This window comes from Calonectris borealis, chromosome 6 (assembly GCF_964195595.1).
Source record: "Calonectris borealis chromosome 6, bCalBor7.hap1.2, whole genome shotgun sequence".
NCBI lineage: Eukaryota > Metazoa > Chordata > Aves > Procellariiformes > Procellariidae > Calonectris > Calonectris borealis.
Genome location: NC_134317.1, coordinates 3,348,273 through 3,375,192, shown reverse-complemented (window position 1 = coordinate 3,375,192; position 26,920 = coordinate 3,348,273). Strand labels below are relative to the sequence as shown.

Here is a 26,920-nt window from a genome sequence, read left to right as displayed (position 1 = left end):
GGCGGGGCGGGGGCAGCGGCCGAGCGCGGAGCACCGGGGCGGGCGGGCGGTGCCCAACGGCCGCGGCGCGAGGGCCGCGCCCAGAGGCGGGCGGGCGGGCGGGCGGGGGCGCGCGCGCGGACACGCGTGTGCGCGCCTGCGAGCCGGCGGGCGGGCAGGTAGGGGCGGAGGGAGCGCGCTCCGCCCCGCCGGGGAGGGGGAGGGTGGGTAGGCGGGGCCAGGCGGCGGTCGCTGGGTGGTGAGTGGGCAGGGCGGCTGTCAATCCGGGGCGGCGCGCGGCCGCCCGGCGTCGCGCGACGGGCTGCCGTGATTGTGGGAAAGGAGGGGAGGGTGGGGGAGGGGGAGGAGGAGAGGAAACAAAAACAATCGTCCGGGCGCCGCCATCTTGGGTCCGTTCTCCACGCCACACAAGTGAATGGGTAGATATGAAATTACCACAGGGGAGCAGCAACAGCAGCAGGGTACGGAGGGCTGTTCCGAGCTGCCAGCTGGACTCGGGAGACTCTAGAGACGGCTCCTGCCGCCGCCTTGAGAAAATCCCCGGGCTCGGCCTTTTCTCCTCGCCAACCCCTAAACTGCACTCCTGGAGGGACAAAGTTGGTCTCAGCCGCGCTGCCTCCGCCGCCCGGGAGACGAGAGAGTTGCGTTCGGCAGCGGCTTCCTCGGAGCCGGGAGTGAGCCGGGGTCAGAGTTAGGGGAGAGGGTGACGAGGGGATTCCTCCCCCCTCCGCCCTCTGGCCGGGGCTCGCCTGGTGCGCGGTGTGGGAGGCAGGAGGAAAAGACAGCGGGAGTCCAGCAGGCTTTTCCTTTCCACCCCTGCTATTTCTTACTCCTTTCTCCTAAAAGGAAAAAAAAAAAGAAAAAAAAGGCAAGAACTGGATTGAGCGGAGGGGGGGGGGGGCTGACTCGGGTCTCCATTTGAACAGCAGTGGGGCGGGCGGAGGTGCGGCGAGAAAGAAATGTGTCCGTGAGGAGTTGGAGAGGAGTGTGCATCAAGCAGAAGAGTCACAAGCCTGCTTCAGGGAGGAAGAAACCCGCCGCCCCTCAAGCCAGCACGGAGGTAGCCGCTGCATCCTCCCCTGTGCCCGCAGTCTCGCTCGCCTCCTCGCTTCCAAAGAAGCTGAATTCTCCTAGAAGCACGGCAGCCAAGGAAGGAAGGATTTGCCACAAAGAATATATCACCCTCCTCCCCAGCGGCTGGATACTGCTTTTTTTTTTCCCCCCAGTCACTCTTCTGTGTTTAAATACCAAATATAGCCTCTTGGGGGGGAGGGGATGGAAATCTCTTAGAAGAATTTGAAATCTTGCTCGGGTTCGGGAGTGCTGGTGTTGCACGGCCCGGGAGAAGGATCGGGGAGAGAAGGGGAGATGTGCGGCTCTCGCTGACCGGCGGCAGGACTAGAGATTTGCCACTTTTCGGGAAGCCCGAAGGTTGGTTTGTTACGAAACTGTCGTTTCTCCCCTTTTCCTCTTCTGGGTTACGCTAAATCCCTCAGCATTATTAAAGAAAACCGAAGTGTTGCCCACGTGTAGCTGGTGGCTTTCTTTTTTTAAGGTAGTTTTCATCGAGAAACTGACAAAACTTCCTCCCTTCACCCGGAGGCTTTTGAAGAGGTTTGAAACTGAAATGGAGCTACTTTTCTCCCAAACACTACATGTTGTATAAGGGGAGCCAGGACGAGAACATCGCGTTTGCTGATTTCGATCCGATTCCCCGACACTCGGCACCCACGAGGGATGCTTCACGGAGCTTGATGTGAAAAGCAAAGTTGGAGTGTGCTCAGAGACTTCGTCGTGTCCAGCGGCTTAATTGTTGACTTTTTTTTTTAACGTGGGTTCGTAGCATACTTTTATGAATTAAATTTTGCCACCGTTTGTACAGAAGCCAAATGACACGTGTGTTTTGAAACACGGTTCCAAATATATCCATCCCTCAACCTGGATTCTCGCTAGAAAGAACTGGAGGGAGATCGTCAGTATCTAAAGAAATCTGATTTTACAGTTTCATGAACATTATCTGCTGCAGAAATGTTGCTATAGATTGCTTTATAACGGTTCAGCAAGAAGGGAGATTTTCCAGCTTGCAGGACCCAGGAAACTGGATACTTCAAGTCACTTAAATGTTCTAACAGCATTGGAAAATGGGAGCTGCTACTAAGTTGGCGTTCGCTGTTTTTCTTATCTCTTGTTCTTCAGGTAAGTGAATGTTCTTGGTTTTGTCGCTTTACACGTAAGGCTTTGGGGTCAGCATTTGAAAGCTTGAGGTAACTTTGTTACTATGAATGAGGAGAAATCTTTCTTTTTTCAGATGACAAATGTTTGGGGATGGCAGTGACTGTAAAGGCAGAAGCTGTTTTCCTCGTTATTCTTAAAAATGTATAACATGAGCACTTCAAACGTGTGCAGCGCTTGGATTCAGATCAGTTGTGTGGAACAAATGTGGAGACGTAACCACCTAGTGTCACAAACAGCAATCTGGCAATGCAATTGTTAGTGTTTCATGGTGTTTTTAAAAATAAGAATAACCCAGCTGAAATACTCTTAACTTCAATTAGATCTCCTATTCCAGACCATTCACTGGTGAGTGGCAACCTTCATTAATGCTTCATTAGCTCAGAATAGGTACTGCTCTGAAAGCATTAGCTCGTCCTTTAATGATAGCGAGGGGTGTGTGCATGTATAGATGTATGCACAGAATTAGGCTGAAAGGGCAGACTCTCAGTTTCTAAACAATGATTTGTAAAGCTTTGGGTTCTGCTACTCAATACGTCACTACCTTGTAGTGCAAAAAAAGCTACTGCTTTTCTCTTTAAAACAGCAGAGGTTGAGTTTCAAACGCCAGCTCTGAGTGCTGAGAAGCGAGCAGGGCGTGAGGACTTCCCCACACTTCTTTAGGAGGAAAATGGTAATGGTAGCAACCAGTGGTTGGGGGAACTATGGGTACATTTCTGCTTGGAGCTCCATCAGCTTCACAAAAAACCTATTATGAGATTTGTAACGGATCTAATATTTGTTTGTATGGCAAGCCTGGTACTTTCTGCTTATGCTTTGAATGCGTATATGGTCTTCTGTGTAGGTTTAGATAAACTTCTTGGTGTTCTTGCACGGTGTGCAAGGGTATATTTGTTTATCAGTCTGAAAGCTAGCAGACAAGTGCTCAGCTTCTCAGTGTAACCGGTGTAAGGGAGTAATGAGATCCGTATAACAATGCCTTTTAAAATTTCAGTGTTATAATGTACAGGATTTTGCTGAACAGGACATTTTCTTGTGGTTAGTAAATGGATAGTCTAGTCTTATGTCTGTAGCGGTATTGATCAATTCCGTGTGCGCTAAATGTGCTGTGAAATGGCGAGCGCTGCCAGAAATAAACCAAAAAAGTCCTTTCTGTTTTAACCAGATAAGTAACAGAGCAGGTTAAGGAGAGACAAAGTGGGTTTTGTTTTTGGTTTTGGGTGGTTTTTTTTTTTTAGTGTATACCATTTATTCTCCTCTTGAAACAAAACATGATTTCTTCTGAGAGTTTTCTTTGGAGTCTTGCAGTAGAAGACGTGTCTTTCATCTTTTCTTAATACCTTATTTTTAAGTTACTCGAGCAACATTCCTCTAAATTCAGGAATACTTTCTGTAGGGAAACTTCTTTTCTCCCCCTCACTGACAGTTTCTGAAAGACTTGGTGCCGTCTGCTTTTCATGTCTGTCTCTCCCTTCCACGTCCTTCTATTAAGATCTTTTTGCCTAGAGCGCAGAATAGTGATCTTGTTGACATTACCTATCCTACTTATTAAAAAGAATGGTTAAGCAACAAAAGCCATCTTTTCTTTAGCATTTCGTGCTCAGGTTGTTCTTGGTAAGGTAAAGTGAATGTTTCTCTTGCCTGGGAAGATGGAATTATTCTTTGCTAAATGAGCAGGAAACTGGCTGCAATTCAGGCTGCTTCTTATGTTAATGACATTGTTTTGGTGGTTATTCCAGTATTACACATTGAGTGTTTTGGTATTTAACAATTATTAAACTATTTTCTACTCACCTAAAATTTTAGAGTATCTGTAGTCCTGGTGTAGGTCTAAAAATAAATAAATCCAACGGTAAGCTTTTGTTTTTACAATCAAAATTGTAAGATTAGGTAAGCTTTTAGCACAATCATTTTGATAAGTAGTGTTTCTTCTCTTAACTGTGACTTGTTTCGGTTTAATATCATACCTGATCAATTAATTCTAACATCATCATCATCAGAAGTTTCTTTTCCAGTCTTTAGTCTGAAAAAAGTCTGCCCTGGCTATATATTTAAAGAATATTGACAATGGTTGAAGAAATCCTAGAGTTCAGGTGTGAAGATGTCTGTTTTGTCTTTCTCCCGTGTGTGGTCTCCAGCTACTCTGAGCATGTGTGTCGGGGAGTGGAGGTGTTGGTTTTCTGTATTTATTAATTTATTTTTATATGCAACTATTTTCTGCAGTTGTTTACATAGCCAATTAATACTAGTGTTCTTCAAATAGGTGAAAATGTTGTGGGATTTCTTTTCTATGTGGTGGGTGTGCAAGTGGTCTTTAGATTGAAGGCATTTTATTTTACTGTCTATAAACTGCTGTATGAAATCCTGTAAATGTAGTTCAGATGGATAGGAATTTGCAGTGAATTAAATCTAATAATCTTTGCTAAGGGAGTGAAAATATTTCCCCTTTCTGACTAAGATATTTGAAAAAGAGCATCTGTGTTATGTTACTATGCTTTAAAATATTTGTAGATGCTTGGATAAAAGTGGGTGTAGGTTTGCACCCGTTTGTATTAATTCAAGAGAATGAGATGAATGCGTATTAACTAAACATGAAAACAAAATGCCCGGGTCAAGGTTCTCCATGTCCCCACTAATACACTTTTTATATAAACCTGTATGTATATTTGATTTAATAAAGAACAGAAGATCCTGAAGTAATAATAAAATACTTATGAACAGTTGAATATGCTTCCTGTGCGCCTCTCGTAGGTGAGGCAAGATTGTAGGTGAGCTTAAAAAAAAAAAAATAGTAAATAAAATAGCTTGTTCATCAAAGAACACTTCTCTTTAGATATTATCTATGTTCTCCCCTCCCCCAAGGAAGTGTGTTTCTGTGTCCTCTAGTTTTCATGATTGCTGAGTTAGACTTTATGAACTTTCAGGAACAGAGAATGTATACTTTCATAATTTTCTGTGATGTTTCAGAATATATGCCCTTTGCAGCTGAAAATGTGGGAAATGTTGAAGTAGTGGATTGTCTTTAAGCAAAATCTTCTGTTGTGGGTGCTATAGTTTTTAACATCTCATGGTTCCTTTTGTTGCTCTTACGCTCCATATCTCTAAACCATCATTTCTTCTCTTCTGAGCTGCCCGCTCTGTCTTTGTACCCGGGTGGCCCGTCATCAAAGTAGTTCTGCAGCTTTAAGTCTCTTACAGGGGACGATACTCATATTTGTTAAAACTCACTTAAGCTCGATTCATACTAAAAATCACCTAAGCAAAAGGTAGCAGAAAAGTTTTGGTCCTGTCTTTTTTTTTTTTTTTTTCCTTCTCTCTCCCCTTCCTAATGCTAGATCATTCTCAAGCCACTCAGAAGGTCTTGAGTAATCTTGCCAAAGGAAATGGCATGTCAAAGATACCTTTGTAGTTGAAGTAGCATTTTCACTGCATGGGGAATGTTTTATTCTTTGAGTCTTATTTTATTCTTCTCCTATCTCACGCCAATTATTCTCAGGGGAAATTATTTTTTTAATTTATTTCCCACTCTTATCCCCCCCAAAAAAACCTGGATGGAACTGCAAAGCCAAAGATACTGCTACAGCGTCAGAAGCTGAATGGTTAGGTGTTCTGAACGAATTGAGGGATGGGAGGTGAGACTTTTTTCTTTAATTTTACTAGTGTAACTTTTTTTTTTGACTGTCCTTTCATTATTAATTTGGCAGCACTTGAAAATCCTGCTAAAGGTTTAGGAGTATTGTTTGTGAAATTGTCTCTGCTGGTATGTCCTCTGCAAGCTGTCCATGATTGTGGTTGAACTCTAATCGCTTCATTGCACAGGCAGAGCAATAAAACACTTCAAACTTAGTACTGCTTTTAAAGTAAAATCCTGCTCAAGATTCCTTTTTTAATAAGAGTGTACGCTTTTTTTTGTATTAGTGTGTTATCATTGAGCAATACCCCAGCACTCTGGGATGTCGCTGTTGAGAGCGGGACTTGGAAACTACTTAATACTGTTTTCAAGCATAGATACGTTTACATAAATGTAAATGTTATGTAGTTTACAAAGTTTCATGGCTCCAGGTTGGTATTATAACTTTGATTACAGATCAAAATTCTGTTACTAATTCTATGTAATCTGTTAATACTTAACAAAAGTTACGAACCCTAGATCTTCCGGGTTATGAAAAATAGCTGTACTTGTGCTAATGCAATATTAGAACATGTAAGCGTAGTTCTAGTAGAACTCTGCTTGACAAATGTTTCTGGAGAGATGCTGCTGTCATGGGTCTTATTTGCATGTCTACCCTTCAGACACAAGTCTTTTCTCATAGAAAAAGCTTAAATAAGTTTGTCTTCAAATGCTGGATGCTATGTAAGTTGGTGGGGGAAGGTGTTTTGTGTGAGGGGAAAGCTGTTTTCTGCCATATGGGGGTGCCAGAAGGTAATTATTACTATGAATAATAATTTTCAGCTGATTATAATGGAGAGTATTTGAATGCCATTTCTTTTTTCCCCCCCATCTTTCTGGAATTTGGGGGTGAAAGTCCTTAGGTGATGGGTTCAGATGATTTGCAAATGAGGCTAGACAAATACTTTTTTGTTTTTTTCTTCCTTCTGTTTAACTATAGAGGTTCATTTTTGTCATATCATTAGTTTTAGGTAGGGGAAAAAATAATGGTAACTTTCAGTGTTTTTCATTCTTACTGATTCTACCTTCTCTTCCAACTCCCATAGCTTATTTCTCTTTGAAATTGGAATACAGTTCTATTTCAAATCATCATTATGAAGTTTATATATATACTGTGTGGATATCAGAAAAGATGGTAGTAACATTTCCTTTATTCACAGACAAATGTGGTGGACACAATACGCAAAAGTAGTCTTTTGGAGACCTGTGTGATTCGGAGCTAAGATATAGCAAGTCCTGGGTACTTATCCTTGGGAAATCATCTGGAGAATAATCATTCTAATGTGGGCTGTAAAAAGATAGAGGTTGACAAGGAATCTGATTGTGGAAGAGATTTCTTAGTGAAGGGGAGATGTATTTCCACCACTTAATTAACAGAAAGCAGATTAATGCAAATGTCTGCTTTAGCTGGTTGGTAGAATACATGGTCTGTTAGCTATCTGATGTTCCTGAAAATGAGAACTCTTTAAAAAGATCAAGAAAATTACGAATTTTACAGCCAAGTTCTTGTGTGATGAAATCTTAATGTGTTTTTGTTGCCTTGGTGCTTAAAATTCAACACATCTTATTTCCTGTTATTTCCATATGGAAATTAAAGTGTTATTGGATGCCAGTGACTTTATGTGGCATCTCTTATCTTCTCTTCCCTTACGCTGTCTGTGTGGTGGTATAGGTTTTTTTTCTTAGAAACAGTTTGTGACTACGGTGCCAAACAGCAGAACATATTTAGGCTTAATCCCACAGAAAATGAATATTTACTGCAATATTGTTTACATTGCATATCTTTGTGGCTAAGAATCCCAAACGTATGTTAGATGCATCAAATACTTCAATTGTTGGTGGAAAGAAAGCAGGGAAGGGTTTATCCACTGCAGTAATTACTGCTAAGGCACCATTCCTTAATAGTTTCACAGTAAAGAAACTGTTGAAGAGAAAGGTCAACATTCATGGATTTCTTCTGAATTTCCAAGTTAAAGCTGTAACTGGAAGCAAGTAGTCTGGCTAGAAGAAAAAAATAGATAATTCGCTTACTAACTGGAGGCATAAATCTTTGGTTATGTGGTTAGAGGTATTTGAAAAACACTTGGAAATGAGGGAAGTGTTTGTGGGAAGACTACCTGTTCCTGCAGCCAGAAGCAGGTGGAGGTAGCACTAGTATTGTTGTTAGGATGGGATCTACTGAGGCTGAGTATTGGAGGCACTCGGTACTTGAGGTACTTCTTTGTACCCGCCTCGGTTAGGTGCTGTCACAAAAAAATGAACTACTTTAGAGAGTTCAGTGAAAGAATGTACCTTCTCTTTTTATCTTTCCTTTCTTAACTTCTGTTTCACGGTTCGCCCAAATTAATCCCATTTTCAGACCCTAATCAAAGACAGATGAGAAGGATGGTAGCTTTTACCTCTCTGTCTTTGGAACTTTCTTTGTGATGGTCCTCCTAATGAACTGTGCTGCTCTTGCTTTCAGGCAGAAACTTCGTTACGGAGAAAATGAGCAAGTGACATACTTAAAATTGCATTGATGCCAGCAAAGGTCCGAGTGACGGCTGTGTAACCTAAAATCTTGGTGAATTTACATGTAGCAGTAGAAGAACAGGAATGCTTGTGTATATTGCCAACTTGTTTCATTGAATTTTGAGGGTGAATTAAGCATTGCCGAATTCTAAAAACTTTCCTTGTAAAAGTACTGGTATTCTTGTATTCTACTCATATTTCTGGTTAAATTGGTGCAAGATAATCTGTTTTCATCAGGATGCAGAGTCAGTCCAAAATTGTAATTAATTTGAGTGTAACTCTTGAGTTATTCACTGAGGCTTGTTAGTAGCTATTAAACTACATTGACTTGGCCTTCATACGATGTTGAGTACCTTTAGGTGGCAAGAAGGCTATGTGTTGAAGTAATTTAAGTGGCTAAAGTAATTCAAGTGGCTAGATACCACCTTTTGAGATTCCTTATTTTGTTAAGGTATAATTTCTATTTTTAAGGATTTATATGAAGCTGTAATTAGGTGGTAATTCAATTCAAAATGCTGAAACCAGAATGTAATTAAAAGCAAACCCCTGTATACTCCTAACTGCGATGGGCATGTAAGAAATGCCAAAATACATTTTTTTTTTGTTTGTTTTATAACTCTTTTATTACATGAGGGAAACATTGCCTATAGTTAATGAATTGAACTGACTGAAAGGCAAGATACTCAGGAAGAATCAATGTTTTATAAATGCTAGATCTTAGCTAAAATGAAAAACAAGGATATTTCAAATTCTTTTGTTTTCTGAACTTTGAAATACTTATTAACTAAGCTGAAATTAAGAAAATGAACATTGTATTTTGCATTTACAGACGGTAGGTATTGCCTTCTAATCTAGTTTTGTTGTGCGCCTAAATGAGGCTGTTCTCACAGTTGGGAAGATTTCACTGTCTCTGTAATGATGACAGCAAATAAATCAAGTTTTACTGTTTTAGTTGTTAACATTGACACAGTTTAAAGCTAATACCTGAAAGGTTACTGAAGAATCTAATTTCATTTAAAGGTTTTGTTTTCAGAAAGTGTCTGTATAATTATTTTTAAAACTGGGAATAAGAATCTATATTGCTCAGAATTTTGTTTCTTTTCTATAGCTTTAACTCTTTGTGTGTTCCGTTCCTAAATGAAATGCATTCAATGTATTGTCATTTCACCAGAAGAGAGTTCCTTTTTAGTAGAGTTTCTTGGGTCAGATCAACTTTAAGTTGGATGGTACATCCATCCTTTTTAGAAATGGAGAAGGGAGAAAATGGTCAAAAACATTTCGGATATTGTTTTTGTATTTTCTGAAAGATAAAACTTTTTATGAGGGTAAGTCGACATGCAGTTTTTATTCTGGAAAAAATGGAAACGGATAAGGCAACTTAGTGATTTTTTTTAATCTTTTTTTTTTTTTAATATGATTGACTATAGATCTGAAGAATGTTTGAGAGGTGATCTGTGGCTTGTCTCTTTTGCCTGTTTCTAGAGTTCTTAGTGAAATGAGGCTGCAGAGTGAACACAAATACCGTTTAACTACTAGTGCAGTCCTGATACTGTTTTAGCTTGTGCCAGCTGGTGTCTAATGAGATGACATGCAAGCACAGTTTGAGGGATAGTGCAGGCAGGGGGCCAGTGCCAGGAGGCAGCACAGTCAAGACTGTACCAGAATTCCTGCAGCTTCAGCACTTTAGCACGCCCTCATCTTGTATCTGAGAGGATGCAGTATATACCATCAGGATGCTGTGAAAACATGATGATTTACACTGGATTACAGCTTAGCCTTTGCATTATTTTGGATGTTTGAAGTGAAAAACTGTCCCACTTACCAAAAAAAAAAACCACCCAAACAACAAAAACCAAACAAACCAAAACAACAAACCAACCCATAACCTGCTTTGGGGCCAGAAGAACATCACATGGAGCCATGAAGAGGAGGTCCATGGTCAAGCACTATGTGGAACGGACATGCTCAGTCTATCACACGTTGCCTACGGGCCAGTGAACAGTCCCTGGACCTGTTGTGATCTGCAGTATAGATACATGCTTTGAAGAAAAAATGCCTGCTTTGTGTTTAAAGATTATTTCTATTTTAGATGAGTATTGCAAGTTTTGATGCAGGAACAGTGCAGTTGGTGGTTACTGTAATCTTGCAGTCTACCTGTTTCTTAATGTCATTTCATAATAATGGCTCTGAATAGAAATGGTAGTTTCCTATTTGAAATTACTTTTAAAAAACGTAGGAGCATAGATTCATTGGGGTCATCAGGCGATCTTCTCCAGTGTCACCCTCAAAAGAACCTCCAGGTTCTTTTCAGCAGAGCTGCTACCTAGTCTGACAGTCGCCGCTTGTAGTGATGCAGAGGATGCTCTGACCATAGGCAGAGGACTTTGCGTTTGTCCTTGTTGCGTTTCATGGGGTTCCTGTTGGCCCACCCCTCCAGTCTGTCTAGGTCCTCCTCAGTGACATCCCTGCCATGGAGCACCCCACCCTCTGCCATTGTCTGCAGACTCACTGAGGTGTGTTACACTACCTCCTCCAGCCATCGATAAAGGTATGAAACAGGATGGGCCCTAGGGTGGGCCCTTGGGGAACTCTGCTTGTGATACTTTGCATCCCACTAGGGATGTGTTCCTTGCATGAGCGGTTCTATTCCAATCACATGCTGGCTGTATCTCGAGCTTTATTTGCTAGCTCACGTAGCTGATTGTAATTTCATTTCAGCAGCTTCCTTCTTTATGGTGGCTTACAGACTTGTGATTCGGAGTTTTTCTTGTAACTGAAGCTATAATAGCATGACCTTATTTTTTTCAGCTTTAGAGTTCTTATCTCATGTAGATAATGCTTATCTCCAGTCTTTAAATACTGCCTAAACGATCATAGTGATCTTTATTCTGCCAGCTGTATTTTGAATACTTGGATTTCAGTATCAACGTGTCAGTTGAAATTTAATCTGCTTTTAAAAGCTATTTTAAAATATAACCAATCATTTTATCAAGGCTTCTAACATGAAAAACTGTTTCCTTGTAGGAATTTTGGGGAAGATCCACATAAACAGGGAAGTGGTTTAATTTTGTTATTCAGTTATAGTGTTAAGTGTATGAGACAAAATTAAACTTTGCAGTAAGTAATTGTTAATTTTAGAAATTTTTGGTAGTGTTTGTCAGTAGAGGGTACAGATAGTTCTCTCTAGCTCATAGCAATTACATGATGGAAGAGTTTTCTTTAAATATTTCCATGTTTCAGGATTGAAAAACATTTAGGCAGTGATAGTTGCAAAAATTTTAAATTGCACACATTTGTTTCAATTACTGTGCTTTGTATAATAAATAAGATGGTCTATTTTTCATCATTTATAAAGCTACTTTAAAAGTAGCATAGAGCAGACCACTGGTTAAATATTTTCATTTTAATTCTTTGATCTTTGATTTTGGAAAGGGTCTGTTTTGCAAGTTGTCCCTAGGCATAATTGTATTTCATTAAATTTAACACAAAGCCTGTCAAAAAGGTTGTCTTAAATGGCTTTTAAAAATGTTATGGTTTGATTACATTTTGTTTAACTTCAGGTTGTGGCACGTACTGGGGGGGACAGACCCCAACAAATTAAGCCTCACCTAACCTTGCCCATTTAGAATAATAGAAATCAGTAGTGAGATCTTAATTAGTTCGTATGTGCCATATATGTACAAAGAGCAAGATTTGGAATCATGAATAATTTGTGAGAAGGTTATTTAAAACCATAAGATGGGTTTGCTCCCATTCCTGCCCCCAAAATAAATTCCACCCTCCCCAAATAAAACAACAACCCCAAACTCAGTAGTGAGGAGTGACTTACCAGCACTCTGGAAAAACCCCCTATGAAAAAAAAAATACCTGACAGTTTGGTGAGAGTCTTCTGTTTCTGTTCACTTGAAAAAAATAACTGAATCGCATCATATTAGGTCAGAGGCTTTCAAAAAAGCCAAGAGCGCTCAGGTCCCACTTTTTATTCCAGTGGAAATAGGGTGGATCCCTCATGAAAAATCTTGATGCTCCAGTGTGCAGCTGTACTTTTCCAGTGGCTTAAAAACATTCTGATGGATGGTAAATAAAGCAAAATTCATTTCAGTTGGCCTTTGTCCCCTCTAAATGAGGGAACTGTACTTTTGACAAGTGGGACTTAAATCCCCCTTTTGTCTCCCCCAAATGATGTGTAATTATTTCTGTAAAGCATTACTTTTTAGAACATGTTTTACAATTTTTTTTTAATCAGATAGTTGGAATGATTCAGAAAACACATTTGAATGCTGTTTGGACCTATGGTGACACGTGCTTTGGAGATTTTGTTTGAGGAAGGGAGAAATTTTTTCCTATCTTTTACCCTGTTGTGTCCCACCAGACTGTGTGAGGGCAGAAACTTTTGTTCTTTTCCAGCATCCCTTAATATACTGACTGTGTGCTTTTGAGAACGCCTACACAGAGGCTGTATAGTAGATGATTTGCAAAAAAAAAATCAGTAATCCAGCTCTTCAAATTAGGAAGAATTATGATTGGAAGGAGAAACATCTATGGCATATCCTAAGGAGAACTATCTTCTAATGACCTGTCATGAGGATTCAGCCATAAAACGTTCAGGTTTTGTTGTTTGGGTGTTGGTTTGCTTTGTGGTGGTTTTTTTTTGTTTTGGTTTGTTTTTTTGTTGTTTTTAAAATCTTGAATCTAAAGAGTGATGAGAATATATACCAAAAGTGATGGTATTGATATTACTCTAACAATGTGTGAGAACAGAAATGGAATAATCCTTGGATTTTATGTAATCAATGCTGAGTAAAATTTAGAATTTGATGAAACATCTTCTCTTACAATTTTGGAAGGTGAATGGTGCCTCATAGAGTGGGATGAGCTTTCTAGTTGACGGTTGATAAAGATTTTCTGGAACTTTGCTTTGCCAAAATATTTCTTCTGAAATTTAGTAATCCTAGAAGTTTTTCTCTTGCCATTATTATAAATATTTTGGTGTTGGAAGCTCTTTCATTCAAAGAAGAGGAATGGTATCTGTGTAGAAAACCTATTGGCTTTTTTTTGCTTCAGCATAAGAACGTTGGTCAAAGTATGGCGCTTCTTTCAACAAGTACTGTATAGCACGTCAACTCAGGCAGTTAAAATCTTCCCAGCTGAGTCCTAGCAGACTTCAGTATGTGAGAGAAGAGGCCAATGACAGGTTCCCATTTCTTCATACGTAAGAGTAAAAATGTGTGTTTGAATTTGATAGATTTTTCAGGATACTTACATGCCGACAAAGTCTGTTCTGGGGGAGCTTCAGTTGACCATCTGAACTCTTCTCCCCACTGTCTTCCTTTTAGCCGTAGTCAGTCTAACATTTTTCTAAGAGAGAGGCTTGTTTGCAGCCTCAGTGCTTGTTTGAGAAATCCATTATTCAAGCATGGACTGACACATTCACCGTGCAGTAGGTCATAGACTTTGATAGGAACTCTTGGAACGTTACTAATAAACTGCAAAATCCTTGTTGCGGATAACAAACAAGTTAACTATCTAGCATATGTCAGATTTTGCTTGGTTGATGGTATCATCAGACAGGATATTCGAGCAGAAAAAGTCATTTTGAAACAGAGGTTCAGTAATGAAATAAAGTATTAGAAGTAAGGCAACAAAGTGCATGCTTTCTAATTGTTCCTCTAGTAGTTCAGCCAGCTTCAAAAAACAGCTCATTAGCTTCTACTTGTCCAAAAGGGTTATTTAAGTTGCACCTATTGTTAAAGGTGACAGCCGGTATCTCTTAATGTAGCCGTTCAGGGCAACTTGTCCTTCTTTAATCAAAAGAGAGTGGGGTTTCTTTCTCTTGAGAAGTCCCTGGTTCTCCATGTGGTAGAAAGTCATGTATGGTAAGAAGTTAAGTCTTTCCTTTCCCCAGGCACCTTTGAAGTGTCGTTACTTAAAATTTCTATTGGATGGCACTTTTAGATTACATTTCTAGCTTTAAGCTAGCTTTTCTATTTGACGTAGTGTGAAGAAGACTTTACAAATTATACATAATGAAAAATACTACATCGTAGAGTCCTTTCAGTGTTGGTGTCTTGTAGTACTGTCAGCTTTGATTTATCTAGGGTATTTAAGAAAAACTGATTGGAGAACTGGGAGACTGACAGTTCCTCTTCTCTGTATCCTCTTCCTCATCCACATACCCACTTCATCGTGAAGTTACACTTCGCTGTTGGTTCAGCCCTGTCATACACCAGCCCTCGTGGCTGTCTGACATTGTGCCGGTCTGATTCAATTTGCTAAACCAGCAAAAGTGACTTGAAAAAACAGCAAGTAGCTTTCTGCAAGCAGTATCAAGTGAGGACAAGAGTTGAGTTAAAAGATGATAGGAGCAAGGGAGAATGACACATCAGAGCTGGTGAATAGGGCTGTTCTGTATACATATTGGGTAAGAAAGGAAAAATGACAAAATTAACTGTCATTTTTAATAACCTCCATCTTTAAAAAGAACTTGCTTCTCTTTTTTGGAGTGGTTCAGAGGATCTCAGTGCATGCCTGTTGTCACTGGATTTTTTTCTCTTCCCTTGCTTTTAAAATATCTTCATGTCACATTATTCTCTAGGGGCCCTAGATTAAATATTTCCAGGCAGAATGGCAGGCCACTGCCTGTTGCAACATTGCTCTAGACAGCACCTTTGCTCATCCTCCATTTCGCTGGTACAGAACTACTGGTTTTTGTATGGACACATGAGGCTTGCATAGGAGAGAGCAGGAATCTAGCAGTGAAACGTTTTCATTGTCATCATTCACTTAAGCAGCACCCTCTTCCGTTGCACTTGTGGATATTTCACAGGTAGCAGAAGGCCAAGTTCCCATACTTACGGAGAGCATGTCACAAACTGGTAGAGCTGGAACCTGCATCTGTGGAACCTGATTCAAAGGAATAGGTGATAATACTCACTTCTATCTCCCAGGATTGCTGGTAAAAGTGAAGTGGGAACTAAATAGGAGGTTCAGACTGACACAGTGGGCTGTAAAATCCAATTATATCCCAAGTTGAAGAAAACAATTTGAAAAGACTGTTTGCAACATAATCATACTAGTGCCTGATTTGTGGTACTCAAATTTTAACCGCAAGTTGTCCTAGAAACTTATTCTAGGCAGGTAAACATAAAACTTTATGCGAAAACTCTGGAAAAATTCAGATCCGAGCAGAGAATAGACAGCACTCACGGATCTACAAGTGATGGGGGAAGAATGTAGGAGAGGTCTTTAAAATAACGAACCTCATTTGATAGTGCCTGAATGTACTGAATTCAAAACACTGAACACAATAATCATGCTTACAGAAAATAGCTGATCAGGTGATTTTTACATATCAGCTAAACAGTCACGTAGCAATTACATCCAGGATCCCCATCTCCCCAGTTTGAGAGGACTCCATCTCATGAGCATCTTCCAGTTTCCACGGGAGCATGTAAGAACCAGGCTACAACAGGAGCTTGTTGTTACCATTACGAATATGAGTGTCTCTAAGCCAGGTGAGCAAGCCGGTGGAACCAGGGCAGCCAGGAGTGCAGAGCAGTTATAAAGTGTCGTTGAATTGACAAAAGCCATAAACCAGAGAAATCTTCCAGACAGCAGGGCGCGCTTCCTGATAGAAAAGGTGTGGCTGTCTGACAAGTCAGGATGAGATTGTGGTACTTACAGTTCAGCTGCTAACCAAGTCTTTGGGGCACCTACCTAAACTCATCAGCCTTTTGTTACACTCTAGTGTGAAGTAAGTCTCAGGCTTTTCTTAGGCTCCCTTCAGACATTATGTTGCTCTTAACCTTCCCTGAAACTTTACATGAGGACTTCTTCTGTATTAAAATCCAAGCATGGGCAGCAAAAGTGAGAGAGAGATTAGTCTCCACTAGCAGTGTTCTGAAATTCTGAATAAAACATGACTAGAAGTCCAGATCAGTTTCAAAAGCATGGAGGAATCTCACCTTAGGTGTTACATGTCATCTTGCTATTTCTTCCCAGCCATGGTCTTGTCCAGCTCAGCCCAAAACCTGCCTCCCTTTTAGGGAAGAAAGAAGCTAATGTTCCAAGGCTCAGGCTGCTATTTCCAGCATGCCGTTCCTTTGGCTGCTTCCAATTAACTATGACGTTTAAGCTGCTTTCTGCTTAAACAAAGCAGAATTTTTAAACCCTTTCTTCCCTGAGGTGATGGCTTCTGCTGAGGTCGTCTAGGTTAACACAATGACTTACTGCCACCAGAAAGTAGAGGCCTGAATCTACACTGTTTTTCTTTTCTGTCCGCCTTCCCTCTAGTGAGTCTGTTCATTCTTCTCCTGGGAGCATAATGTTCCTCTCTTATTTACCTTTGCCAGCACACCTTTCTATTCAACTCAACAAAATCTCCACCCCACCCCCCCAGTCCCCAGAAAGTGTTTGTTTATTTGTTGCTGGAGTAGTTTTCTGGAATTTTGGGAACTAAAATGTCTTATGGAGAAATCCGGTAAGTTCTGGAGGAAGGACAAGATGGCAGTGGAAGCAGAGAGACAGATAAGGCGCTAGTGAGACCTTTGGCTCTCACACTCTTCATATGCTTTTCCAAGCAGATTCAGAACATTACATGCAGAAAGCTCAGTACCTGTTTTAGACTAGTCTTCAGCCAGCTTGGCACATTGGAACAGCTTATTTGTACGAGAAAGAAGGCAGAGCCCGGGTGGGATTGATGTGGGGTGCTGTAGAATTGCAGCCACAGAGAGGCTGAGGCAAATGGAAGCGAATGACTGTAAAATTTCCTGGTCAGATGATCTTCAGCCCATTGTGGAATCTTAACTGCTCTGAGACTGACAAAGTAATTGAAGCCTGGGCCCCCTCCTCCAAACTGCTGAGCTTTTATACAAAAAGCTTTTATGCGGAATTTCCAGTAGCTGCCTTTTGCTGGAGAGTGAGCTCTTCTCTAGTACGTCCATTCCTTCAGGGAAAAAAAAAAATGATAATCTAAGCGGATGGCCTCAAGCCTGGGAAGGATGGACTGGATGGAGGCATCAAGTCTAAAAATTTAACTTCTGTGGGCAGGAACTTCTGTTCGTGCTCTGGGTTCCCTACTGATTTGCTTAAGGCAACTCTCCGCTCTATGGTTAGGAGTCCCATATTTCTCCACTGACTCTCCAGGGAACTTGGGTACCTGAGTTCATGGCATCACCAATCTTGGTATCTCTGCATAAATACTACTATAGTCAAATAAACAATGTAAGAGAAAAAACAAAGGCAGTTTGAATGTTACCTCCACCTTAACTGTAGAACATTACTGTTAAGTATATTCAAGATGAAAGTAGGTGTCAGTCTCTTGTTCAATTTGTTTTTCAAGGAAGCTTTTGTTATAAGGAAGGTATTTCAGAAAAGCCTAGGATTCCCTGTATTGTCTCTAAAACGCCAGTCTTGCTGCTCCTGGTAGGACAGAATAAACCACTCTTATGAGTGCTACACAGACAAGTTGAGTCACTGTTAGTGTTTGGCCATTGATTTACCAAATATCTGTTGACTTTGTTGACTACCTGTAAGTAATCATTGTCCTAAAAAAAAAAAAAAAAACCAAAACAAACAAAACAAAATAAAAAGCAAACAATTTTTCTTCTCATTTGAAAATGCTGTTTTCCTGTCGATCTTTATGATACAGCTTTTTATGTACTCCTTTAAATACTCATTGACTACTGCAGAAGAAACACCTTGAACAGGCAAGACATGAGAATTCTCCCATAACTACTTCCCCCCCCCCCCCCATTGTGACGCTTCGGTGTTCTTCTGGACTGCCAGGAGAATTTATTGCTGAATGAATTCCTCACTTGTGACAAGAGGAACACCTGTTTCTGCCTGAGCAGAAGCACTTCTCCATCAAAGACAACATCTGGCAGTATAAGCCCTTAAACTTCTGTTTATGACTTGCCTTTCTGTGTAAGATACTCCAAATAAAACTTTGGAAGCTCTCTTGAGGAAGTGAGCATCGCTGTAATGGGGATTGCTGGCTATGTCAAAGAAAATGCAGCACTAGAAATACATCATCATTCTGTCCATTACTTTAATACCTGAAGAGGCTTTATTTTACTATTAAAGAAATGCTCTCTTGGATGTTGAATTTTTTTTTAATAACTAGGAATAGAAAGTTACATGTGAGCGTATATATAACAGTCTAAACTAAATGTAAACAACTTGAAATTTGCTTAGCTGTTTTCTGTTCTCTTAGGAGTGTCCTAAGAATTCCAAGCATCAGACTGGAGGATTCAGCTTTTAAGCATCATTCTCTTTTAAATCAGGGTGGGAATTTGAAGTTAATAACCTAGATACAAGTACTTAGCAGTAATTTCTCCATCCTGATCCATGCCAATGTACTACCTCTGTCTGATAACTACAGAAATGCATTTAGGGATGTTTTTGGGGCTGAGTACCTTGATAACTTGTCTTCCTGTTCAGCCTGCTGGCCAGCTGCTTCACATCAAATCCAGTGAAGTGGTTGATGAAGGTACTTTAAATAGAAAAAGTACATTTACTAATGATGGGTAATTAAACTGTAGAACTCACTGTTTCAGAACATGTGGAAATAAAAAATGGTCTCACGGACGAATTCAGGGAGGATAGTTTGTTCAGAGGTGCTTAAACTTGGTCTGGATGGAACCTCCAGATCAAATAATTCCTGTTTGCTGAATACTTCTGCCAAAAGCCTTTAGTTAAACCTACAGTTAATGTTGTCTCATGCTTTTGAAACATTCTCCTCCAAAAGATATTTCTGATGAAAATTAGGCAAACCTGCAGTTTTTTTCCTGCATATGGAGCTGGCACCTTAATACCAAAATGCTTTACAACAGTTCATGAAAGATAACTGCTGTTTGAACACAGTATTTTCTCATCTCTTCCAAACAGGAGAAAAGTTCTAGCCTCAGTGTTTGCACTTAGGCATTTTTTATGTATATGTCTTTGAGAAGGCAACATTAAAGAAGTATTCCTTGCACTCGAGATTGCCTTTCACTTCACACCTGACCTTGTGTAACCACTGATTTCTGCTGAAAAGGGAGTGGTCCTTCCCCTCCCTAGGACAGCTTTCCACAGCCTGCCTTGTGCTGGACCCAGCAGTTGTGCAGCAGAAGGGAGGGAGTTAAATCAGCAGTTACAATCTTGTGCAAAGTTCACTTTGCTTCCATTTACCATATGTTTTTGAAAAGTTAAATTGTAGTTCATGTTGTAGTTGTGATTCTGTAGTTGTTTCTTTTGCATAGTCCTGAAAGTAGTATTTAGGGCATGAAGGGGATCAGAGGGTACAAGTAAGGCGGGTTCTGTTAAGTCTGTGGTGGTAGGTTCATAGGAAGTGCTGAGTAGTTAATCTGCCTCTGTGAGTTTGTACTATCGATCCTAGGCAGGGTTAACGTCTGAATTCTCTTCAGATTCCGCATGTATGAAGCATACAGTGTCAGCATATTCAATATAACATGCTGCTTGCTTTAAACTTGCTTATTCTGGGTGACTTTAGTCATAGTGGCAGTGAAGACATTGCAAATGGTATAGGCTAATCCAAAGTAAGTATCCTGAGTTCTTTTTAAGTTGCTTTGATGTGTTGAATCTTTATCACTAATGTTGCTTGAGCGAAATAGATCAAAACTAGTTTATGTATAATAATACAGTCTGTGACTTGTACTCCTGATTCAAAGATAAATATCTTTGCGCTGGTCCTAAGAATCACGCATTTTAGAACTTTTGGTTAAAAATTCTGGTAGTTACCTCACCTAGATCATTGACAGTCTGAAAAGATTCTTTGTCCTTTGTACTATGTGCAGCTATTGAGGTGGATATTCAGAGTTCTTTTGCCAGCTTTGTCAAAGCCTTAGTTGACACAAAGTAGTCTAGGCTAGTCTTATTTTCCAAAATGCTGTGAAACCAGGAACTCTGGATAATTACTTAGTATTAGCCCATGGTACAGTCCATGAAGAGGTATTTCTTTGCCTCTTACTTGCCTGCCTCCATGTGCAGTGGGTGGAATGCTATTTCTAAGGAATCCTGTGAAGAGCTAGCATTATTGTAAGCAACCATGTAACTTCCTCCATGACTTAAGGCATAGATTGGGAAGTTCTGGTGAATTTGTGCTTATTAGAAAATGACGTCAATAGGCAGAATTGTAACTTAAACTTCTTTTTTGTAATCTTTTACATAACTGAAAAATGTCTTTTTCCTTTCTTACTGAAAGTGTCTTGATATTCTGCTAGTTTCTTAGGAGTGTTGTTGAAGACATCTAAGCAGATAACCTGTCTGGCAGGTGCTCTCAGAAATAAACTAGTGGAGTATCCCTACGGTCGTCTTTGTCCTCTTATCTTTGATAGGCAGGAGAGATTGGTACCATTGCCTCTGGGCAGGGGGAGCAGGTATGGAAAACTTGTTTAAGGAACCCTGCTTGAGACTTTTTCTAGTGTGGAACTTGGAGTTTTAATCATCACATTTAAGACATACTTTGTCAAAGTGTGGAGAGGCTTTTTAATGTAGTAACAACATCCGTGTTCTGGCTTTCACTGTGTTCTTGAATAAGAAGAATAAGGTCAAAATCGTATTCGAACGTGCCTTCAGGATTTCAGGTCAATAGATGTCGTTTTCTTAATTGTTATCTAAATTTAGAAGACAAATTAACTTCTACTAGCAAATGCAGTACTTTCACCTGAAAGCTTTTGTTTGTGGTGTTGTTTTCTTCTATCACATACATCCCTGATTCATCCATGGACTTCTGGGTTTCTTTTTTCTACTCACAGCTTGATGAGAAGTGTCAAAACCTGAGTTGTCTTTATATAGCCACAGTGTTATTTCTTCTAGGCTATGTGGTTGATTCCTTATTCCACAAGAAAACCAGAATAGTAATTCTTACCTGCGAGTGAGGCTAGCTTTGCTAGGTGAATTTGTAGTACAAAATGTGCATCCATGAGATTCTTCTATTGAACTGTAGTTCTTTCATGTCCGGCTCCTTAAAAGGAAAATCCATGTTAGATGTCTGCAGACTGTTAGAGTTTCCAAACAGCAAAGCTTGTCTTCTGAAGCAAACAGCAATTCCAATAGCAAAGAGGTCACATACGTCTGGGGGAAGAAGCCACAATGACAGCCTTGAACATGATGTGGCCAAGGGAGCAGATATCTGTAAGTTACATAGGCTGGCTGGTTGGTAGCGGTGATGGGCTGTTGGGTAGAATTACTACCAAATATGCTTGAGTTGTTAAATACTTTACATAAATAGATCACTCTGCAGTTGCACTCTAAAAGAGTGAGTTTTTCCTTCTTTTCAGAAACTGCCAAAGGTTAAAATGTTCTTGAGTTTTCTGGGGATACGTATTAGTGGCATAGTCATTCTGACATATGGGGGTGGGGGGAAGACCAGATAATAGAAGCTGACATTTATATAGCTGCAGTATGATAGAAACTAGATTTTGTTTGCTAGGTACAAACTAAAACTAGTCTGTCTAGTTTTACTTATTCTATCAAATTTACCTAATTAAAATTAAACACAGTAAAAACTTTTGCAGCCAAAACCAATCGCATGTTTTTGAAGATAAATAGCCAAGTCTGAGAAAGTCTGCATAATCTTTCAGTACTTCAACATTTCCGACGCTACTTGAATACTTTTTTTTTTTCAAACTTACAATATTTGGTGGAATACATCAGATAAGCAAATTGAACAATTAGCCAGAAAATAGATTGTCTTGGTGTGGCACTACGAGGTGGCCCAGTTAAATAACAAAATAACACCATGCTTTATATTCTTGTACACTCATTGCATATGCCGGTCTAATCTGTTTGTGTTTGATGCTTTTTGCCACCAGCCTGCTGCCCTGGCAGCGTTGCAGAACTCTTCTGCTAACTCTGTCTTCTCTTCCTGAGGAAGTGATAAACTTAAACCATAGTATATTAGGATATTTCACAGAGCGCACTGTTTTCCACAGGTGTAGGAATCTCAAAAGGTGTGCGGAATATCCCTTTGTTAAACTGCATTTTTTAGGAGGTTAAAGTTAGCATTAAAAAAAAAAAATCTGTTGTCAGTAGGACTAAAGATAGGTAATTCTTTAAATAGATCATAGGCAAATGAACTACAGCACTACAGAAACACTGCAGAGCTTTAGGATGCTACTGCTCCTGCATGTGCAAGAAGAATAAAACACAGGTTCTTGCCATATTCACTTTGATAAAATGTTGACTTTAGTGCGAGATAGTATTACTGTGGCAGGGATGAGATTATTGCTGAAAAAAGTCTATTTTGAAGCTTTGACTTTAAAAGTGAAGTCAACAAATTGGGAAGGATTCAGAAAGAGACCTTCAAGAATAATCTTTTTGTCTACAAATCTTGTGTTATTGAGGGGCTAAGAAATCTCAAATCCATTTAGTTTGAGAAACAGCATGATGACTGGCAATCGTCTACAATGAGAAGGGATTTCTGACCTTAAAGGTGTTAGACAGTATAAATATTAAAAATCAGTGTTTTCAGTGAATCCTGATGAAGGTGAGATTATGTACAGTGTCCATTTTTAACTGAGAAATTTAACATTGAATAAGAATCATAGATTTTGACTTGGCTGCAGCATTTCATTAGATTTCCTGTGGGGTGAGGGGTTGTTTAAAAAGTTGTGAGCTTGGTGCAGAAGTTACTGGTTGCAGTTCTTTGCTCCTACAGGTTTAAAATGTTGTAAATTTTCACAGCTGTTGCCTCAGGTGTATAAGATGATGGATTTTTTTGTGAGTATGTCTCTGCCAGGCTCTTGTTGAAGAGTAGATCATATGAAAATTTTGGCAGAAGGGAAAACTTTAATGCAAGACACTTTTAATAAAAGAAATTAAATGATTGCTAGTGAGTATACAAAATCGTAAGTGAGAACGGACCAGAACGTGAGCAGAATAAAGAAATGTACACAAGGAATAGATTATTTTTGTATTAAAGGATATGTATTAAATCACATAAATACTCTATATGTGTATATGCATCACTTCTCCAATTTTCAATTCCCCTTAAAAATGTAGGAGCAAGATAAATTTTTTAATAGAAAAAAAATCAAAAGGAAGCTGATTATTTATATTATCAAGTCATTTCCCAAAGCTAGTTTAAGAAAACTGTGTATAGAAAATATCTTACACTTTATTGCTGCCTGCTGAGTTATAGTCTTAAATGAAGAAGAGCACATCGAAACTGAATTCAATATTTGGAGAACTCCCATTATCCAGCAGTGCAAAAATAATTCTGTTGCTGTTCAGTAGGTTTCCTTACCAATGTTTCTTCTGTCCTGTACATCCCCAAATCCTTTATCCAGGGAACTATGGAAGTGTATTTAAAATTACCTTAGCATATTTCAAAGTCAATATAATCAGTGATAAATATCTAATTTAAAGATAATTAAAAATGCTTGTCATATATAAGCATATGATTTTTAAGTAAAAGTTGTTTCTGCTTGCTTAGGAGGTGATAAGATTGTACATTAAATGTGATTAATGTTCTTTGCAGATGTTGCTTTATATGCTTAGGCTTTCAGAAGTAAAGCAGTCTAGACTGTCTGGCTGCATTCTCCTACAGCTTTGATCTTGATTAAAACTCGTTGTATTACATTTATCATCTTCCTTTCTTGAATGCCAGAAAGTATCTTCACTGTTTTTTTGTATGTATATATGTTTATATAGAAAGATACTAAGTATCTTCTTTGACTACTGTAAAAATGACACATTTGGATATGTTCAGCAAGTAGCAAAAATCAGTACTTTGTATCTTGAAAGCCTTAAAACTATCATTTGGCTTACTTCAGATACAGCTGATGTTATTCAAAACGTTAGTAAAATTCATAGGGAGTGAATCAGGTTAACATTTTTAAGTGGTTTTTTCCCTCCTGTTGGATATACATCTAAAGATAGGTGGTGGCTTCTTTGATCTTCTTGCTGCAGTCATCTGTATTTCTGTCAGGTCTGATATTAGTGATCTGTTAATATCTGTTTCGTTCTACTAAACCAAGATTTTTCTTCCTGACCACCACCCTCGCAACTCAGGGTGATTGAACGGGACTGCTTCAAGCTGGGCGAAGGGGTCAAACACAGCCGTGACATGTATAGTACCTGAATAGAATAAAATTTATCAGGGACATATGTGCTTACTATGTGGCAGAGAAAAGATTTGAAAGCAGTGAGTTTCTCAAATCTTTGTCTTGGTATTAAATCTTTCACTGCTTTGGGAGATGATCAGTTTCTCACTGGTGCACACCAAATACAACTGGAATGATTTTTCAAGATTTTGAATGATCGGATTTTCTGTTCATTTGCTTATTTATCAATTGAAGATTGCATAGGACTGATTTCAGAACTTTATATTTTATGAGGAAGTTTTAAGTGAAGGGAATCCTTTTAATACTAATAAACTATTTGATGGTCAGTCAGAAAAACACTCTGGGTAGTTCCATTAAATATTAAAGTAGATGGGGTTTATTTTCTATTATAACTTTTGTTGTTGCTGCTACTGAGTGCTTTACGTAAGTCTGTTGGTTAGAGTTGTTTATGAAATGTTTGTAGCTTCTAGCCCACAGTGGTGTCTTAAATCCAAGTTCGGGAACATGACTCCGTGTACTTATCAAGTATACAAAACGCATGGAGAAGTAACTAGATAACAAGTTAAATAATACTTAGCTCTCATAAAACACTTGTAAATCCATTATAGGAGGCAGTGAGTTGTGTGTTGTGCTCTACTTTGCCATTACCTAATTTTTTTGCAGCCCTTAACTATACAATGCGAAAACTGTTTTGGTTTTGTTGTGTCTTGGCAATGACGTGTGATTTTTTTTTTTTTTTTTTTTTTTTAATTCTGTAACAAAACTTAGTATTTTTATATTAGGGCATGGTTATCATTATGGAGATCAGTAGTTTTGCCTGAATGTTGACATAGCTATCGGGGGAAAATTCATTAAAATAAAATATTTGAATACAAGTCTCACACAGCAAATCTGGATTCCTCCTGTTTTGAAAGCATTACCCAGTACATAATTGATGTACTGGCTGAACCGGAGTTGCCATTCTAAATGTAGATACTTAAGTAGTTGAGAACTGTGTAGGGCTCTCTTATATAGACCTGGGCTTCTTGAGAGTAATTTCTTAATGAAATTCTGATAAACTATCTTAATACTTTGAATTAGCATATTGAGAAGTTAACACTAAGAATTTTACACAACATTTTGTAACAAATGGATTTTTATCTTGCAAAGTTAAATGAAGCAAAACTGGCTTAATTGAACACTTCAAGGCAATTTTTTCATTGATTTGCATGCTATAAACTTCTTTAAAAAGTTTAGGATTATTGTACTATGTCAGATGTGGACTATACGATCAGGGTATGTAGTACCAAAGTTCAGCTTGATCATGTGTTTTTAAACATGTGATTTGCTAAAAACAAAAAAATCCAGTAGCAGTAACTTTTTAGTGTGGTTTTGAATACTTTTCATAACAAACGTACAGTGAAGCACGGTCCTGTTGACTTCAGTTTTACTAAGTGTATGTGCATGGTTCTTAAATGATAATTTAATTTGATATATTAATTATTAAATGTTTAGATGCTTAAAGCCTTTAAAACATGTCTTCAGTATCTTCATACTTAGAGATAATGCCAGCAATCTTGAGTTTCTAAAAAGTATTTTGTACTTTTTTTTAAGTGAGACATTGTAGATTGACTTCAAATTTTTGTTATTCATACATAACCACAAATAAGAATATTTTGGTCTTTTTTTCCTTAGCTGGATTTTTTTCTAAATTACTTGATGTTGATATATTATATATATAATATTCCAAATATTTTTATTTGTGTATTTTATGGAATAGGGAGATGATTCACAGATTACTAGAATTGGACTGGTATTCATTCTAATAAGGGAAAAGAGGGGCAATTCCGTATTGTTCTTCTGAATTTTCCAATGTATATGTTAAATTACAGCAATTCAGAAGCGTTTTTCTGGTGGAAGAATACAGCAATTTTCATCCACTTCGGAATTTCTTTTGAGAAGACTTTCTGGAGAGATTAATACTTCTTTTGCCACTTTATGAGGGCCAAACTTTAGAAGCATGTGCATAGTTACCTTTTGTACCTTTTGTAGTATTTATTTGAAGTTAGTTCATGTATCATTGAGCTCTGCTGATATTTTCAAATGTCTGTCTGCCTTGCTTCATACTGCATATCAAACAGCCCTTAGAAAAGGCTTTTTTTTTTTTCCCCTTAAAAAAACCACTAAACATGAAAACGTAGAGTATTTGTAAGTGCTTGTAGGCAGGTAAGAGAAGTAAAAGCCACTATCGGGTTACTTTCGTATTGTTTTGATTCTCATGTGAGGTCAGTGCTCATTTATTTAAGACAGCTGTTGCAGCAGTTGCTGTTAACTGTTCTAATGACAATGTGCTGGTGGTCCAATGTGTAGCATATTCTTAAAGTCACTATTACAGAGTTATGCTCTAGAACACCATTGACAGTTTTATGAAAATACTTTTAAATTGTTCCCTTTTCCAGTC

General features: G+C 38.9%; 1 protein-coding gene across 4 annotated transcripts in view; it reads left to right on the top strand.

The window, feature by feature from the left end:
- The first annotated feature begins 280 nt into the window (after positions 1-280).
- The window catches only part of ACVR2A (activin A receptor type 2A), a 71,407-nt gene continuing 44,767 nt past the window's right edge, over positions 281-26,920 (top strand). The window contains exons 1-2 of one of the 4 annotated variants that reach the window (XM_075152694.1): positions 281-1,431; positions 1,560-2,196. In XM_075152694.1, coding sequence (XP_075008795.1) covers positions 2,142-2,196 — 55 coding nt within the window. In that variant the 5' untranslated portion in view covers positions 281-1,431; positions 1,560-2,141. Of the gene's footprint in view, positions 2,197-26,920 lie in introns of all 4 variants that reach the window. The other 3 variants (XM_075152693.1, XM_075152692.1, XM_075152695.1) reach the window with 3 other exon arrangements.